The sequence below is a fragment of the Macrobrachium nipponense genome, chromosome 7 (genome assembly GCF_015104395.2).
Source record: "Macrobrachium nipponense isolate FS-2020 chromosome 7, ASM1510439v2, whole genome shotgun sequence".
In the NCBI taxonomy this organism is placed as follows: Eukaryota; Metazoa; Arthropoda; class Malacostraca; order Decapoda; family Palaemonidae; genus Macrobrachium; species Macrobrachium nipponense.
This window is the reverse complement of record NC_061109.1, coordinates 16,015,325-16,035,368: the sequence shown is the minus strand read 5'-3', so window position 1 is coordinate 16,035,368 and position 20,044 is coordinate 16,015,325. Positions and strand designations below refer to the sequence as shown.

The following is a 20,044-nucleotide window of genomic DNA, read 5'->3' as shown; positions in this document are numbered from 1 at the left end:
TATAATTCTCTTTTGGTGTGAGACATTGCCGTGGAAATGCGACAATAAGTAGCCTTAGATGAATCCGGGGTTATTTGTGACTTGATATCTGGAAATACAAAAATTTCGTGTTTGATGAAAAACACCATGAGATATAGTACATACATATGTATATTATACCTTTATGTACACACATGTTTTTGAAAGTTATATAGAAGGTAAAATAAAATAAATTTCCACCTATTGTTGATTTATATTCTGTATTACAATAAGTGACATTTTTCAAAAATGAGATAAATATTTTGTTTTGTAAATTTCCTTAAAGTATAGCTTTAGTCGAACATTTCTTTGAAGATAAATATTACATTCCATACATAGATGCCATTATAACATGGCTACGTAAAGTGACTAGCAATGAAAAAAAAGTGTGGCTTTTCAAGGATGCTGTATTATTTTTTTATAATAAAGCATCTTTATTATTTTGTCACCGTTGCTTTTTGTTTGGAGATGGCGACCGACTCTTGAAAATCTGTCGCCCTCTGATGAGCCAGTTAGCTGTTCTTGAGCGGTGGGGAGCGACTGGTGAAGAAGGACATGATCGAGAGGGCGTTGGATGCATAGCCTCTCCACTGCTACCCCTTGGTAAAGTCTTAGAGGAGCGAGGCATATCTGAGCCTTCTTCCCCATCGACTTCCTGCAGAGCTAACAGATGAGACTCTGCCCCTGGCTGTGGAGATGCGCTCTGAGTACGTCCTCTTCCACTTGCAAAGTCCACGAGTAAACTTTGACGACATAGCTTCTGTACAGAGGGCATGTCCTTTTTGTCTCTATTTCTGTGTCTTCGGAATAACTTAAAGAAGCCTCGTGACGACGACTTCCCAGAGTCAGTGGAAGGATCAACAGACCCTTTCCTGCTGTCTCGAGATTCCGAGTCAGCTGGCTGATCACAAAATCTCCCTGGGCTTTCTAGAGCCCCCGAAGAAGCAGACTTTTCAACTTGTTTTGCTTGCTCAGGGGTAGACTGCTCTAAAATACAATGAGCACTTTGTCTTCGGAAGGATTCTTTCTTTTCAGCTCTATTTCTTTTCGGAACAATTTTGGGAGACAGATCAGGGATGTCATCTCTGTTAATGAACATCTCCTCACTATGGGAAAATTGAGGGAGAGGTGAAGGGGAACTAGCTGAAATTTCACCAGAGTCTCTCCAACTATCATCAGTACTTGCTGTACCACTCCTCTGGCGCAATTTAAAAGAATCAGGACCACCACTTAGCCTATGCTCTGAGACTGGGAGGGCTGCTCCTCGTGATAAGAATTCTTCCTTGGCCTTCTTTAACTTCATGGCTCGTAATTTACCTGACGGGCTTTTGTCAATTGACAGAGAAGAATTTCCAAGCTGATTTTGGACTCCCAATGTAGGGTCATCAACCGAAACATCTAAGTCATATGACGTATCAACCTCAGTCGGAGTAGGACTAACACCTCCTGGAGTAAAGGAAGGACTAGCAACACAACTAATATTAGGAATTACTTCTGGAGTAATAGTCTGTGAACTTTTCCATTCATCACTCAATTCAGGTATGTCTGAAACCATGAGAGGTGATGCACGAGACTTTGTGCTGCACATTGCCTGGTTTGCACTGGTGAGGAATCGATTTTGAACTAAGGAACTGCTTGCAGACCGCTGAACCAGCGGAGGAATCTCGGAGTTCACTATCACTGAAGTACTGAGAGACTTTAAAACTCCTCCAGATGAGTTAGTGACTGATGCAGGGGTTCCTTGCGTATGAACTGTACTGTGTTTCCATGCTGTTCCGGTCATTTCAGACAGAAGCTTTCTTTGAGATCTCGGCGAATGCTGTGGAGGACTAGATGGGGGTGATCGGAATGGACCTCCTAAAAGTTCTTGGTTTTCTGTAATTCTCTGATTAAATTTCTGAATGATATTTCTTACTGTTGGTACACCTTCATTAACAGCCTCCAAAACCTTTCTTTTAGACTCAATTGGCGGGCTTGTTGGAGGAGACTTCTGGAAAAGCATGGTCACCATAGGAGTGTTGGTAGGAAGTTGTACAGGCTTAAGTTGTTTAGAGAAACATGCATGTTCTTCAGACATGGAAGATGAAACATCCAGACCTTCATTTTCCAACAGTTTAGAACTTTCGTCTACATTCTTCTCGGGTAACTGATCTGAATCTTTTTTTTCACAGGTCTCTTCACCGTCATTTATAATGTTTGATTTAAGGGAATGGTTTTCAGTACTTTGTATTTCTTCCTCCACTTTATGTTGAGTATCCGACTGATCTTTTACGCTCTCTGACTCTTGTAGATGTTTGTTACCTCTTAAGTGTTTAGTAGGACTCTGCTCTGTGGTACCATCACTCTGATTCATAGACTGTCTTGAGGTTCCGATAGAAGCCTGTGAGTCACTCTGGCTGAAACAGTGATCCTTTTCAAAGTCTTTTCTGATGCTTTTTTGTTTCTCCACCAGTAAATCCCTGTTAACTGTCGTGGACGAGGGAGTTTCACGCTTTTGTATGCTGAGTGATGACTCATCTTGGTTGTCAACAAATGTAGGTGTTGCTCTTGCTTGTTCAGAGTTAAGAACACCACCTTGCACTGTGAATATTGTTCGCTTTGTCGGTACAAAAATGTCTGGAGATTTATCCGAGGACATTGAATGTGGAGCGACAGTTGTGGGAATTGATTTGAAACGTCTATGCTGAGCATCATCAGAATCCTTTAAATGTCCTTGTTTCCCTGCCGTCAGCGCTTCATCATCGTACACAGTTCTGCTGAAGGTATAAGCAAAACACTCGTCCTTTGTACTCTGACCACGAGCTTCATATTCCACCTGAAGCAACAAGAAGAAGATATCACGTCAATAGTTGCAGATCAATTATACATTTATAGAAAATGGTCTCAGGTACGGAAATATTTTTGCAAAGGAAAGTGTAAAATAAAACCGCAAAGATATACAGAACAAATATAAAAAAAACCTGACCTCTGAGAATCAAGAAATTTCTATAATTTCGTCTGAGACCATAAGACTTACTTTTCAACTGTATGATAGCATTAGAATGACTGACTGACATAATCCTCAGATTAGCTCAAACAAAATTATTTAGTTATTGAGATCTTATTTCCTACCAGAAACAAGCAAGTTTGCTCTCAATATGGCTTGACGTCAATGAGTATTCAGAAAATCGGTAACTAAAACCATCAGCGGTTAATCTTTGTTACACTATTAGTCTAAGAGCATGATTCTCAGTTTTGTCTCTTTTAACCGTTTGTCTATGTTTCAAGCACTAAAGCTGTGTGCTTGAACAGTGCTTCAGTGCAGCAAACAGCAGCAGAACTTCAGTTGGAAACTAAATATCACAGAAGGAAGACGTGCTGTTCTTTTACTCTAGCTGAGAAAGAATGGAATAATACAATTGGTGAAAGGCAGTCGAATTTACAGAGAAATTACACTAAGACTCAGTCGCTTTAAAAATCTTCATGATTTTTATGAAGGTATAATTTATGATCCATGTCAGTTTAATAAAATGTTACTCGTATAAACTGATTCCATATGATGACTCATTCGTTCTTCAGGTGTGAGCGAAGGATCAGAAACCCTACTCTACAAGGAGACATACGTCTACTTCTACTATTTACTTAATATTTACTATTTGCTTGTACTATTTACTATATTTACTATTTACTTGTACTATTTATTGTACTATTTCCTAGTACTATTTACTATATTTACTATTTACTTGTACTATTTACGTACCTATATTTACTGTTTACTTGTCCTATTTACTGTATTTACTATTTACTTGTACTATTTACCTAAATTCACTATTTACTTGTACTATTTACTATATTTACTATTTTCTTGTACTATTTACTTAATATTTACTGTTTGCTTGTACTATTTACTATATTTACTATTTACTTATACTATTTACTTTTACTATTTACTGTATTTACTGTTTACTTGTACTGTTTACTATATTTGCTATTTACTTGTACTATTTTCTTAATATTTACTATTTACTTGTACTATTTACTATATTACTATTTACTTGTACTATTTACTTAATATTTACTTTTTACTTAATATTTACTTTTTACTTAATATTTACTATTTACATGTACTATTTACTTAATATTTACTATTTACTTAATATTTACTATTTACTTGTACTATTTACTATATTTACCACGAAGAGAATTTCTCGTTCCGTTAAATTCAAGAGTGTTTTGCATCACATAAAGACAACGACGTTCCTATGATTATTTCGACGGCTTGATTATGTAACCTGATTACGGGAAATTTAAGCTTATGAAAGAACTTATCATACGGATATGACTTTTAAGTTCTCTTCATTTAACCTAACAGAAAGTCGCGCATTCATCAAATAGCCAAGCATAATTAAAAACAGAAGTGCCCATAATGTGAATCGATCTGCACTAGAATACCGTATACTATATTTTCCTGTGCTCAAAAAAAGACAAGAAAAAAAACACACCAAAGGTAGCACATGAATGTCTATTTGTAGAGCATCCCGCATAGGCATAAAAAACACTCGCTAAGAATGCAGACATTTGCATATACTATTTTTTTTTACAGAGTGAGCTTAATCATTAAATTGTGAGTGGTTACTTTTTTTGTAAAAAGGAGCGTCAATATTTCAATAAGCCTTCGCATTAACAAATGCAAATGCTGCAGTTGTTTCATGTTAACCTGTTTGAAAACAGGCGCTTATAACATGAAGCCATGAATATCAATAGTCTTTTCGCAGTAGCAATTGCACAATTAACTGAACTGTCAAAATGTATCTTACATGCAGATGGTTTTTCTTATTGTATTTTTTATATCTTACCTGCGTATCCGAAATACGTCGCGTCTTGAGGTCCCGGACGGGCGTACGAGGACTGGAAGTCGTCACCTCCGTTTCGAAGCTTTTATGGAACTCGCCGGTGGGTCCACCTTTCCTCAAAGATTTCGTCCTCGAGTCCTGAGGAACTGCGACGCGTTCCTCCCCAACAGCAGTGCTCCAGTTCTCCCTTTTCCTTCCTCTCTCCTCAGATTCTTCCTCATCCCACTCGAAGCTGGATGATAAGATATGCTCTCCTGAACGTAAGGTCGAATTTGTCGCTGTTTTCCAAGTACCGGTAAGAGATAGACCGTCGTCTTCCTCGTCGAGTCTGGGAGATGCCTATAAACACAATTTTGTGAGCAAAACTCTTATAGGGTATTTAGTCATAATAAACGTTCTTTGCCTATGGTTCATGGTCAGATTCTTTTAGGCAAAAAACTTATCTGCAATAGCACTACACAACGAAGCTGCAGCCAATGAATTGAGAAATGTTTTTGCCACTTAGTATGGAATGATACAAGACAACGTCATAAATGGTGAGGTAAGTTTATCGAGATACCTAATTTCTTAAAATGTAAAAATAAAAATAGTCAATTACTCATGATGCTTTGAAAGGGACCAAGAACATAATGGCGCATCCAAACATACTCTGTTGGAGAGTAACTCACATGTGACTAGCATGAAGTGATGGTATTCATTTATAGTCTGGATTAAGTTAAGTATTTATTTTGTTCCAACCATATATTTTTTTCATGCGAGCTGTAGTTATAGTTATAGTGACTATTCTAGTGATATTGGTCTCAGATTTCACATGAGGTAGGTACGACTTTGTGATATGACAAAACCACAAGAGATATTTTGATTTAAAAACCTTGTTTAGATCATGCCTGTGGGTATTTTATAGATATACAGAACCTGGGCGTCGGCAGAAAAAAATTCAAGGGGTGGGGTTGGGGGGCAATGATATGGAGATCGCTGTGGGGGAGGGGTCTAAGGGGAGGGGGTATCCCTTTGCCCTTCTAAAAAAAAAAGTTTCCCGAAGTGCTTAGATGCAAAATGGTAGCTTTTTTTTGTTTTGTTTATCTAACAGAGTAGCTCAACTACATCATCTCCTAGGAGAATTTTAATGATTTTTTTTTTTTTACCAAAAAATTATTAAATTGAACAATAGAAAACTGAATAAACCGGCGAGAAATGTTCATGTGTCATTTTATTCATTTTGCATTTTCCATGTAATTTATATCCATTTTGTATTTTCCATGCAAGTTTTGTTTATTTTCCAAAATTCCAAGGGGCAGCAAATGCCCCACTCCTGTAGACTCCCATGGACCTATTTTGTCTGTCTGACAAGTCCAAAATATGAGTGGGAGCGTATTAACATTTCTAAAGTCACGAAAGAGGCGCTGGTACGACAAAGAAACGTACTCATAGGAGGGGAAATGACACCCCAAAGCCTTTACCTCTGCTTCGGGAGCACTTGAGGCGATGCTGGGAGACGGCGAGTGGGAGCGGGAGGGACCAGAGGTGACAGTGGAGAGGCCGTCGGAGGATCTTCGCCTCGCTGCTTCCCAGTCTCTGTCGTCGTCCTCCTCCAGTTGCGACCTGAGCAGCAGGTGGTCTAAACTGGACCCTGGTGGAAGGAATTTTGAGCGGTCGTCGTCCATCTCCTGGAACTTCTGTCGTTGTTGACTGTAAGAATCTCTTTGGGACGGCGTTCCCGCTGCTGACTGACTGCTGAAATCATACATAGAAAACATGACGAAGTCAATTATGGGCCATTACGAGGATTGGGTGTAGCCTAACCTAGCAAATCTCTCGGGAAAGTTATACCACAGCAGAAAATACTACGGACTGCACTCTCCTTATGATTGTTACTTCTACCTTTGTTAAACGATAACAAACGCAAAGGAATTTATTTATACTGGGGTGCCTTAGGATCGTTCTAGATTTCAAAAGTTCCTTGTAGATGTTACTGACAAAATGTGCTTTAAAAGATGATAAAGCTAAATTACAATTTTAGAAAGTGCATCTACAATCTGTAACAGAAAAGTATAATCCACTGATTACTTATAAATGATCAGTTGTATCTCATAACTACAGTTTAATAGTATAAAAAAAGCTGTCAGGGAACGAATGTTCATTTATTTTTGAGCAACCTATTATTTGCTGTCAATTAGATGAGAAAGCTTTTAGGTAGCGGTACTTGGCAATATGTTATTATGAACACTATTTGCAGTTATTCATAGGTAGTACTTGGAAATCTAAGTCAAAGGACTAGCAAATAATCAAATGTATTGAGTATGGTCATCATTTGATAGTAAATCACTTGATTCATCATCTCTAATGCTTGAACATCGCTGATTTTAGAACAGTATTGCATTTTACACCACTGTAAGGATGTCACATCATGCAAACATGGCATCTGAAATCCTTAGCCAGCTGGATTGTTAGGTTCCTTGAGTTTTCAAGCACGTTCATTCAAAATGTCATTCTATATGATCCAGAAATAGAAATATTTTGTTTACACAGCAGAATCTGCCATTTCTATAACCTATGTCTACTTTTGAAAAGCTGGATTCGAGAAGGCTATGTAGCGTTGTCTGGAATTTTAAGGATCGTGAACTTGTTTTTCATTACCTCCTGTCTCTGTCCGCACTGCGATAGGCGGCCACTTTGTCTTCGAATCCGTTGGCTTCCCGGTGCTTGGAAAAGGAAGTGATGGAAGGCGAGCGACGTGCCCTTGTTGTGGAAGATCTACCTGACTGAGGAGGTGTCGGGGGAGAGCTGTCCTTCTGAAGGAGAGCGATGCTCTGGAACACCTCGTTAGCCTCAGCCAAAAGTCGGTCTGGCTCTGTGTGCTACAAGGCCAAGTCTTTTAGTCTAAGGTAGGCTGTTTTTATATTGAAATTCTGTCATCTTTTCTCATTAACGGAAAAAAGATGATACAATATCTATCAGAACAGCAAACTAAATGAGTTATATTCTTTTATTTTTCTCATCTGAATTCCTGGAGGGAGGGAAGGGTAGCATAGTTACCTTTTTGTCTTCATCAAGGTCCAGCCTATCGATGCTCTCAGAGGTTTCCGACTCAGGCGATGTAGATTCTGGAAGCAATATTTTAAAGGTTGCATTTACTTACCCTTCTGAAAGCTTTCCTGGAAATGTTGCCCAGCAGTCTTTTATTCCATTCGCATTAACTTTTCAGTCACGTTCAATTTACTATACAATAGAAAACAAACATTTAGCAGCAGTGAAATACCATCATTTTCAAGCAGGTATTATAAAAATTCATCCATCAGCTTGAACACAGCAAGTGGCAGCTTCCACATACCTCTAAAGCTCCACATTTTCATGAGCTCCATTCGTAGTTCTTTAGCCATACGACTTAACTCTGCGTTCATGGCTAAAATATCTTGCTGGTCAGAGGGATGAGCCGACGATGGGTGAATTCGTAGGCTCCTACTGGAAGCTTCCAGCCCATCTCCGCTAGCGTGGGAGGCGTCCAGGCCGCCCGCAGATCTATTTTCCCAAGTTGATGAACCCTAGAAAGTGTCAGGAAAAGGATATTCTATTTCTTAGTCATTCATAGTCCAAGAATAAATAAAATAAAAAACACAATAACTGTGAGACATGTTTGAGGATCTTTAAATGACTGCTGAGTTAAATTACGATACAAAGTCATTTCAGTCACATAGTAATTATAGTAGATTCACATCAACTGTGCATTTGATGTCTAGTCCCGTCCCTTACGACGCTCCTGATTGGCTGTTGATAAGAGAATCACAGGGTTTCCAGCCCTGTCATTGGCTTATCAATAGCCAATTAGGAGTGTCGTAAGGGACGGTCCTTGACATCAAATGTGCGGGTGATGTGAATCTACTATAGTACTATACTGCCTGATTGATTCATCTGTTAAACTGACTTCACGTGAACGAACAAGGAGGTATATGAGAGAAAACCTGCCGAAGCCCTTCTTCTACTGACATTAGGAGGGGATTCATTGGGGACGGTGATGGCCTCAATCGACGACCAAGTCCGAGCACCCGCTTCTCGCTGCCGCCTCTGGGATGACCCGGAGTCCGCCGTTAGTCTGAGAGACGACCGCCCACGAAGGCTCCTCTGCCGATGTCCGTTGTTGTACCCAAGGCCCTTCTGTTGCTCTCCGCGCCGGTCAAGCCCGTGTTTCGACACAAGAGCCTGCTCCATCCTCTTTGCCTAGAAGAAAAGTATATCTTAGTATAACCAGACTACTGAACTGATCAAAAGCCCTCCTAGGGCTGGCCCAAAGGATTAGATATTTTGAAGTGGCTAGGAACCAATTGGTTACCTACCAACGGGTCCTACAGCTTATTGTGGGATCCGAACCATAATATACTATCTCGAAATTAATTCCTAATCACCAGAAACAAATTCCTCTGATTTCACGTTGGCAGAGCCGGGAATCGTACTAGGGACTACCGAATTGATAGGTGAGCACGAAAACTATTCGTCCAACGAGGAACTTTTCGCCAAGAGGAGTTGATCACTTTTGGTGAGATAAGATTATGCTGAAAATGAAAGCTTGTAAACGATGAACTTGACACAGTGATATGACTATAGCAGATTCACATCTAGGCCAGTCCCTTACGACGCTCCTGATTGGCTGTTGATAAGCCAGTCACAGGGCTGGAAACTCTCGGTCTCTCTCGAGAGTTCACATAGGCAGGATGTATGTTTCACCTCTCCTGAAAGACGTATCCCTCACGAGAGGTGGAACATAGATCCTACCCATGTGAACTCTCGAGAGAGACTCAGCGTTTCCAACCCCTTGATGGGCTTATCAACAGCCAATCAGGAGCGTCGTAAGGGACTGGCATAGACATCAAATGCACAGTTGATGTGAATCTACTATAGTATGAAGTGATGATATTTATTTATAGTTTGGCCAAAGTTAAGTGATTACTTTATTTTTTCCACGCTAGTTATAGTTATCGATATACTTATAGTGACTATTATATTGATATTGGTCTCAGATTTCACAAGAGGTAGGTACGATTGATGTGAATCTACTATAGTAAGGTGCTTTATCTGTCCCCTTATCTGAACTCTGAGAGCTTTGGTTGGTCCTCTCAGCAGTTCTCCATCTTTTTTGGATGATATGTTTCATTACTGAATGACTCCTCTTTCACGCTGAAGCCGTTTTGTACTGAAGACCTTCGCCTTCTGTGAAACTTACAGTTTCTCGGCTTTCTTTTATTGATGCGTCCTTGATATATAATTACAATTTTAATGATGTCAGAATTCTATCCTTTCTTTCCAAGAAAATGGACTTTTTTTTCCAACTTTTGCATTTCATTTCTATAGATCATTATTGCCCATTCCTAATTTTTCTTTCTCAGGAACAGTATCTTAGTCCAGAAGGATGCTGCACGGTGTGTCCCTGGTCATGAGACTTACCTTTCAATAGAATTCAAATCTACGCTACTGTCACATATTCAGCCATTCTGCAGTATCTTCGATTCAGATGAGCTTCTTATTTACAGCCAATTTTATATAATTTCTGTCATCATAGATTCAAAAACCTAAAAGGTGATAATTTAACAAGAGCTTCTGCGGAAAGAATGCCGATGCGTGAACAAAGAAAAATGAAGCAAAAATATAAAAATAAACAAGAACAGACATTTTGGACATGAATACATTTTTAATCATCTTAATGCCATTAACTATCAGACCAAACTTTCACATATTGAATTTCTCCTAAGTTGATAAGTAGAAAAAGAACAGAAGAAAATTAGCAACGCATACCAAATCGAGGTGTAGACTGATCATCCGATAAATCAACAGCAAAAGTTAGAAAAATAAAAGCTGCAGTGCTTCTTTTTTTTGTGCTTTAATTAGAGCTGCATCACGCCTCTTTAGACTTAAACATCAGTAACACTCCCAAGCGTGTAAAATATGTAATACTATATGAATCTTGATGGAAATAAAGCATCTCCCAGTGATGGTCTGGGTAATAGTAATAGTCACTGTATACAACATCTTGCAGGCAAAATGGTAAGCGTAATGAGGTGGACAGTAGCGTTGAGTCTAAGCACATCAGCAACGGGATAATTGATATTACCATGTTTCTCGATAAGCTTGGCCATTCCGATGATGGTGCCTGGATTGAAAAGTGATTCTAACCCAGAGGATGATCAGGACTAACAAAACCTCCATTCATAGGCTTCACTAAATTTCACAGTAAAACTATGATTCCACATGACAGTCATTCTAACGTCATGGTGGTGTTCGGTCCCTAGGCTGATGCCAATTTGACATCTGACGGTCATTTTTGGCCATCGCGTAGTAAAGTGTTTTCATTTGAAACGTACCTGGAAGTAAATGACTGTTCAGGACAGATGTTTCAGATATGCATATGCACAACTGGATATGGAATAGTATCCTATTGTGATGTACTAATCGGTTGCCGGCCTAAATGTCGATGGACAGCCATTCGAACAAATAAAACTAAAACAATTTAATGAACTTTTTACAAACTTCCTTTCATTTTCTCGCTTATTTCCACTCTGTACATCCTCTACTATCTGCTCTATTAATCTATATATAATTAAGCACGTTAAATTGGTGGTTGTCCCGTTAAAGAAGTTGTTAACAAAGATAATTTGTTTGACGTTTTAGCCCATTTTTCCAACACCATCATTTCGTCAAGATCCGAAGTGTGTTGAAGTTGTTTTTATAAACCAGCTCATCGCTATGATGGAGATTGCGAAGGATTATGCATTCGTTGTGGATAAGCTAAAGGAAAACTGAATTTTATGGCGCTGTGTAAAACGCGGATGCTGTAGTAGAAGAGTAACACCTAACAATACTGTACTTTCGTTTACAAGCCATTGTCACCAGCCTGCTAATCTCAGATATGATGCTCTTAAAGTTCAGAACAAAATTGAAGACATGGCCACTGTTACACAAGATATTCCTTCAAATGTAAGCCACAGCGATACAGCAAACGTATCACCAGAATGTGTGAAGCGCCAGTACAAAGCTGGCTTATGTGTGGGGAGCTTCACCAAAGAAGGAGTCAACTCGTCCGTACAACTAGACGACAACGCAATGCAAGTAACAGAGATGAAGATTTGACTACAAGAGGAGAAACTTTTCTTGTGACATTTAACAATATTAGAATATTAGAAACATATTCCACATGGCCTCGTTAACGAACAGATAACAAAATCCTATCAATGGTGTAGTGCCTTGCTTCATTTCTGTCATGTTCTTAAGAGCAATTGCTCTGATGTGTAACATTTGCATCATTGATAATGTTTCACTTAATTATGTTTTTTGAAAAATAAATTTTGTGCTTGATACAATACTTATCAATAATGGCTTTGGTTTACCAAACCCTACCATCAAGTCATGTTCTTTATAAAGTTTTTATTTATATCATGGCCTTATTCGGTCGACATTTTATTCCCTTTGGAAATATGTTATTATGCCCATCCACATTTTGTCCGTCGACATTATGAGAGATGTAATCAATAACATCATCTACCGTATAAGGTTTTGGCAACTGTAAGCTGTAATTAAATGACATATTTTTGTACTACATTAAAAATTTTTTATCTTGATTATATTTGCTGAGGCATTTACCATCTTTTTGCATAGCGTTGATAGCCTACATTGTGCATTATATATTTTTGACTTTCATCAATTTCAGTAAAAGTAATGCACCTGCTGCCTCAAAGCTGGAGCTCAAAACTGCTGGTTTCTGTAATAATGAAATATTTCAGGTCTGGTTTTCACAGTTAGACTAGATGGACGAACTAGATTCCTCTGTTTCATTGAATCATTTTTTTTACCGAGACTACTGATCATTGCTCAGTGTCCTAAAAGGCCATATTCTACTAAGTAAATGCCTTCAAATAAATGCTAGTTAGTTTCACTTCATCAAAATTGTTGCTGTGGATTTATACATTCAGTGTCTCAGTATTTAATCACTTTACTTATAAGTTATAACCGTTCAGAATGACTGATTGTTCAAATTTATAACGGTTGCTGACTGACCAGGATTTTCATTTTCCTAAAGAATAGGATAATTTTATTCGATATTCAAATAATAATCTCTGGTATGTAGATAATAAAGGGACTATCAACAAATAATGATACCATGAGACCATAATAGGATTCTGGCACCTTTTGATGTTTCATTAGCAAATGAACTAATATGGTCGAATTCAGGGTTCTAGGTCCCGTGTAAGGGGAATCTTACCACAGGAAATGTCTAGCATTTTGATTTATTGCATGAATATGGTAGTTTAATCTGTGGTGTCTGGCAGGAGGAACCCCCCACAAAACGTCTGGAATTCACGAATTGCAGTACAACTGGATATGGTAAATTTCTTGAGCTGATTATATTAGTTGAACTGATCAGCAGGTCTATCTGAATGCAGGCCTGTTGACAGGAGCACCCTGCCACAGAAAATGTCTTGCTTTATATGAGTGGTGGACTTCTGGCAATGTTCTTCATTAGTTAGCAAAAGAGCAGACTGACACCTTCAATGGCAAAATTGTCTGCATGAGAGTTTGGAGTTGTGATCCAAACATTCAGTGTGCTTCAGGGTTAGCCTGCTGAAGCGAGATAGCCCTTTTAACCACACCTACATGGTGCTAGCCGGATAACCAGTTCCATATGTTGGCGCCCAAGTAAAGCACTGCAACGTACAGGCAACTGCATCCCACTTAGCCTGACCTATTGGGTTTCTATTCCAATCTGTTTTTGTTATTGCTTTTTTTATTGCTTTTAAATAACTTTTTCAACTTACTAGATTGCTTCATTCCGTTCTTTACATTACAACTCTTGCTTAAAACTTCCCTCATTTCTCAGGCTCCATTAACTCACTACTTTTTCTGTTTCCCATCAAGAACTACCACGTTCTGAGACATACAGGAGCACACTTCTGAAACGTCTAAAGTTATTAACGCTCTGATGCTCCACCTTTCCCATGCTTGATCTATATTTCTTGTACATGTAAGTTTTTCACATTCTCTTGTAGTGCTCTCAACTGTCTTTGATCACTGTGATCATCATAAAATTCATCACAGATTCTCACATTTCCCTTCTATTTTCCCAATGGATGTATCAGTTTATATTCCTTCAAACACTTTTACAAAAGTATAATAGATACCGTCCTTACGTTTCATATTTTTCAGTTGCTCTAGACCCATTTATATAAAACTGTTTAGTTTTCTGTTCTGACAGTTTTTAAAAGTTTAGGTTTCATTCAGTGCCAAACCACCAACAGTGTTGTATTTTTCAGGGAGTCACATGACAAAGAACACTTCAGTCGCGTAGGGAGATCGTTCCAGGTGCCGAAAGAGAGAGAGAGAGAGAGAGAATGCGTACTGTACCTGGAAGAGTAAGTCTCCTGTGAGATTGTGAAGCCGCTGAACTTTCTTGGGAGGAGCTTTTTTCGTTTTACGATGTTCTCTTTGTCTGTGTTCCCTTTTCGTCACGGGTTCCTCTGGTGTGCTTGATATGATCTCCCTCCTCTCTTCTTTGAACACCTCCCTTTTTTCCAGGTCATCGTGGTTTTCCTCGTGTGTTTCCTCGTGGGGCGTCTCAGTGAGGCTGAAAGTATCAAATCAGCTAAAACTATAGTTCGTTAAGCATGCATTTATTATAAACAACAGGTAAGATCTGAATACACATAACTAAAAACTCAGTCTCAGAGAGCTGTCAAACGATCACCAACATTAATGACTATTTTACATTCTCTAAATAAAAGATATAGGAGGATTGGACAAAATCATTGTACCCATTCAGACGTCCTACTCTTTCACCACAGAAGATTCACTCGATGAAATATTTGCTTTAATTACCGATAAAATAAGTAAACGAGACCTTCCTAAAAGAGCCAGAGAGAGAAACTAATTGCGACGACAAGGTTGTAACTAGCTGACAAGGGCTCGCGCCTCCCTTGGAATTTGTTTTCGGGCCCCTAGTGGGGTGTGCCCGCCAGGTTAAAAACCACTGCCCTAGGTAGACACAGAGATACCTTTCCAAAACGACCGTCAGGAGCTGAATTAGTTTATGGCACAGTCTGCTGTATCCTTCCTCCAAAGTGATGCAGAAAATAAACAAGTAAAAAATGCTTTATGAAACTTTAAGCAGCGGTCCATGAAAGTTTCAGTCACTGCCTGGTGGTGGTCTGTGTTGTTGGCACCTATAGAGGTGCCAGATGCGCGGTTATGGCTAATTTGAATCTTAAATAAAATAAAAACTACTGAGGCTAGAGGGGTGCAATTTGGTGTTTTTAAGATCCGAGGGCGGACAGAACAAGTACGGACGGACAGACAAATAGCCATCTCAATCGTTTTCCTTAACAGAAAAGTAAAAAGGAGAGAGAGGGAGAGAGAGAGAGAGAGAGAGAGAGAGAGAGAGAGAGAGAAGAAATGAACGTGTCCCATCCGAGGATGTAACATATAAAACAAGACTAGCGATCTGGCACACGTAGGCCACATGAGTGTTCAGGCTCCACCGTCTAGATTTATAACGGTCAATATTTCCTTGACCGTTCAGATCGCATGGGTGTGGACAGTAGAAAAGCAGTGCAGCCACGACTCCTTAGCCACCTCAATCTTTCCCTTAACGTTTCTCTCTTGTTTATGGTTTTGCCTGAAACCTATACGTGTTTTTTGATTCAGGGAAAGCCAAGCTTGTTCACCATTTTGGTTTCTGATGACTTGTTGATGCGATTGTTTATGTATGATGCATCATACATAAATAATCACTTTTAAAATGCTCATGAGGAACTGTGCAATTACTTTATCAGAATGAAACTTGAGTTTGGCATCATGAGACTCTTGACGAGTGCAACTGAGAGTGCTGCCTTCTGGCCCTGGTTATCGAACGAACTATATAACTGTATTCCAGTTACATAGTTGCATCTGTCTTGTTTTCCCTTGATTTCTGTTATTCATTAAGGGATCAATGATCGTCGTAAAGATGCCTGAGAGCGCAAAATGACTGACATTGACTGGGAAGGGACCCGGCGATTGGGAGGCGTTGTTCAAGAGCCGCCATTTACTAGTCAACAGAGGGTCATTTCTATTTGACGACCTTGAGTGATATAAAAGAATTCATTGTCTCATGGTTGGGAGCCTCTCTCCTCCTTCCGTCTGTGTCTACCTTTGAGACGACTTTTGCCGCAGCCTCCGACCACTTTTAGAAGATGAAAGTAGACAGTAATCTATTTACATTAAATGAAAACCAGACAAGATATAATGGATGGAAACTAGAACTGAAGAGATACAACACATCCCACTATGGGAACTTCTTTACATACAAGATATGTGACACTTAGAATAAACTGCCACCAGAAGTGGTAAAGAGCAACAGTGTGGAAGCGTTTAAAAGAAAGCTAAACAAAATCATTATGACAATGTGAATGAACAGTAAAACCTGCTCCTAGAGATAAGTGAGCACGATGTCTCCTCTGATGGATTAATAAGTCTTTGAGACATCCAAATCCTTGTAACTCCTTGTAAAAACAGACCCAACCCACCATTAGTTACTTCTGTTTATCACATGTCAGGCATGCCAATACCTGTAGTACTACTGACTCACAGGGAATCTTACAGCATTTTACAATTAGAGTTGTCCTTCATATTTATTGAACATAGCAAGTATTGCATGGTTAATTTCCCTGAAAAAGACGCAAGTGACAGGGATGTAACATGGCTGATAGGGCCAATGACCTAGTTATTCTTGTTTTGATGAAACACTGAAACTGCTTGATGAACGTATGTATTTTTCAAAGAACTGTTTATTTGTAGAAAAGTGTGAGCAGACAACGATTTTCACTGTTCCAAACAAGGTTCAGAGCACTTGCATGCTTTTGACAGACTAAGAATGCGAGAAACTATAACTGACAAAGAGATTTTACTATGCTAATAGTGGAATGCCTTACTAATGAAAACGCATTTTCCTTTCTAATAAGCACGCATTGTGTGGACCTTCAGGTGCTGTTTATCCTTAGTCTGTCTTTGCCCTTGGTAGGCCATCTTGGGGTGTTATGGAAAACATTAAGAAATTTGACACCTGATGATGCAAGATGTCGAAAACTAGTGGAAGTTTCTAGGGTGGCGTTGTGTGATGAGGGGCTTCTCGACAAAACAATCTTATGGAAAGTCTCGTCATTAGCTCCGCCCATTCAGTAGTACATCAGCTCCTCGCCCCTGTGAAGACAGAAGGGCAGGAGAATGAGATCAGATAAGGGATAAGAAGATGGAGAGAAGATCCGAGGACGACGGTCACTGAGAGAGAAGAAACATACAAGATCCTCCTTCAGACGTTTCGGCACAACAAGTTGAAGAGAAAAACGGATTGATTCGGTCTATGTAGCCTCTGGACACTTCCAAGGCTGCTATTAAGGAGCAGCTGGTGTCTCACTTCGAATGAAACCATCTGTCTTCTACGGACCAGCCTCAACTCCCCTGCCCCGCAGGATAATTCATAAGATACGAGCATAATTTTTATAGTCCTATCTCGCACACCATTCCCCCTATCTTCACCTACTTTTTCTATTTCCGTAGTACAACTCTGTGCATCAAATTGAGTGAATACAAACTTCTTTTTTTTCATCTTTTGTGTATATTGTATATGAATGTACCTTATCATTGTGTGTTCTCTTTCTGATCCTTTTACCCTGTCTCCAATTTGCTTGTCGCATAAATTCCTTTTTATCAAGACTATTTTGAAAGAGCCTGACTATTTCCAGATCGAATCACAACACTCACCCATGAGTCACTGTGCCACTGCTCACTTACCTGTAATTACATTTTGACCTGGATCAATCAGTTTATAAGTTTGTGGAAGATCCTCATTACTGAATTGTTAAAAGAAAATTGCCATTATTGCTTTTAAAGTTCCCATAGAAATCACCGAGTCCCCTTTATAGAAGTTTTGCCATCTGTCAGCAGCCTTTTGAACTCAAACTTATAATTGCTCCTCTATTCAAGACAATGATCCTTCAAAAACTCTCCTTTGATATCCTGAGGGTTGACAATAATTCGTCTTCTTTTATGTTACCTTCATTCGTAACTTATAGAGACTTAGGAAAAACACAAAAGGTGCAGTGTAGGGCACACTGACTGTGACTGATAAATTTTTCAGAGCATCGTCAGTTTCATTATCTGACATATGAACAATTCGTTCCCTTAAAATGCTTTATAGTCATAGGACGAGGGCACAGACAACCTATTAGGTCTAGTCCAGGACTGATAGAAATCAAGAAGAATGGGCATGCAGATTTTCCTAGCCTTGAACCAAAGGTAATAAATATAGAGCACACAAAGATACTCAAGGTAGCCATATGATGATATGAGCAGTACCACGGCGCCAGTAGAGACAAATGGCGGTTGTAATCAAAATTAAAAAGCATGACGTTATAAATCCCAGCCAATGGGAACAAAATTTTCCACATTATCGACGAATAGCGTCATTTGTTTACATCCTGTGTTCGGAGGTACCTATATTTTGGCTGCGGCTTATGTAGGCAAACTTTTATTTTTGAGGATCACATTTTGAATTTACTAAAACATACCTGTTAAAAATGAATGTTATAGTTGTAGTTTATAAGAAATATGACGGTATTGTGTTTGTAGTGCTGCCCAGCATTCATGGTGTAAAGAGAAGATCTTGGATGCAAGGTATCAAGATCAAGCCCAGAATGGATGGCGCATGGTTTAACGAGAAAATCGTGAATGCACGGTTTTTATGTTCGTGACGTATCCTGACGTTTCATGTGACGTCACTGCTCGTCCTTCATGACGGCATTCGATTATACAACCGCTTGGTGGCTTTTGTAGTACGTATGCTTTTTGGGAAATAGAGATGGTAGATTATAAGGGACAGAAAACAAAATTCATCAGTACTTTGAAGCATATTTTTGTTCTGTTTTTTATACTTGAATTCTCTCTCTCTCTCTCTCTCTCTCTCTCGTTCTCTCTCAGAGACACACGCAATTTTACTGGTGATGAGATAGCAAGAAGGCAGCCATATTACTGTCTTAGCTTAATTCCCCGTATAGTCCAGTGCTATTCATGTTCGTGCCCAAGGTCTATAGCTCGTGCCCATCCACTGTGACATCATCAGTCTTAAATGGAGCTCACAATCAACGCAAGAAAAAGACAGTAGTATCCGTATTTACTAAAACAATTTTAACTAGAGGAATTTCCTGTCAATACTGAAACTTTTCGGTACCTTAAGAATTTCAGATTCATTTTGATCCTTTTCGAGATATTGAAGGAAATACACTGATAATAGATACACAGCCTGAGAACATAGAAGCGAGATATGTAGCAACTTTCAAAATGTCCCTGGAAAAAAAGAAAAGAAAAGGCGCTCACCTTTTTTCCTGAGGATCTGGCAGGTCATCCGTCTGACATTGAACAGTCTGAATGTTGACCTCGGCGCCAGCATCCTGAAGTTCCCGAATTCTCATGACGAGTGATTCTGCGATCTCTGTCTCTTGTTCTTTGTGGAGTTTGAACGCCATCTTACCAGTGGAAAGAAAACAGCAAATAACTGAGATATTCCGTAAAAATTTAGTTCAAATGATGTTCAAAGTTATGATTTCATGTGCAAGAATGTGGATAACATAATGTTTTAGGATCCTGTGAAATTGTTGCCAGAGAACGAGAGAGAGATATCAAAGTTACAGAAACATCGATCTCGTAAGCCTTCCGGTCAGTCATTGAGAAAACAGTTACAAATCTTTCCCTACGATCATCGTTGACTTACTTAAACGAACGATGCGCGAGAAAATTCTCTGCGGTATCATGAAATGAATAATATTCAATTTGAGTTGAACAAGTCACTCTATTCAACAATGGAGGCAAATCATCATTTAGAAATGTCCGATCATTGTTAACCTGCCAACGAGGATGATTCTGCGATGGAAATTACCATGAAAAAAAAAAAGAAAAAAAAAAATCCGACTACGAATACGACAAAAAATGAGTGTTAAGAGCAGAATTCCCTCTTCATTTCAGCAACGTAGGCGCACTATTGAGCACAAAGTGGTTAGACGTAGTAAGTGAAATAAGGGCTTCTGTGTTGGCTCCATAAATTTACAAGACCTATCAGAGCGAGCGACACCGTGAACCGGGTGCGTTCTTCAGTATCTGAAGGAAACGCTCATCATCTAATTCATATG

At 39.1% G+C, this 20,044-nt stretch overlaps 1 protein-coding gene across 1 annotated transcript in view; it reads right to left on the bottom strand.

Moving 5' to 3' along the window:
- Positions 1 to 222: 222 nt before the first annotated feature.
- LOC135217304 (uncharacterized) overlaps positions 223 to 20,044 on the bottom strand; it is a 148,934-nt gene continuing 129,112 nt past the window's right edge. Inside the window, 9 exon segments of the mRNA XM_064253069.1 lie at positions 223 to 2,833; positions 4,854 to 5,189; positions 6,311 to 6,584; positions 7,488 to 7,708; positions 7,887 to 7,954; positions 8,182 to 8,392; positions 8,835 to 9,065; positions 14,235 to 14,454; positions 19,236 to 19,384. Of these exon segments, the coding sequence (XP_064109139.1) occupies positions 464 to 2,833; positions 4,854 to 5,189; positions 6,311 to 6,584; positions 7,488 to 7,708; positions 7,887 to 7,954; positions 8,182 to 8,392; positions 8,835 to 9,065; positions 14,235 to 14,454; positions 19,236 to 19,384 (4,080 nt within the window). The 3' untranslated portion in view covers positions 223 to 463.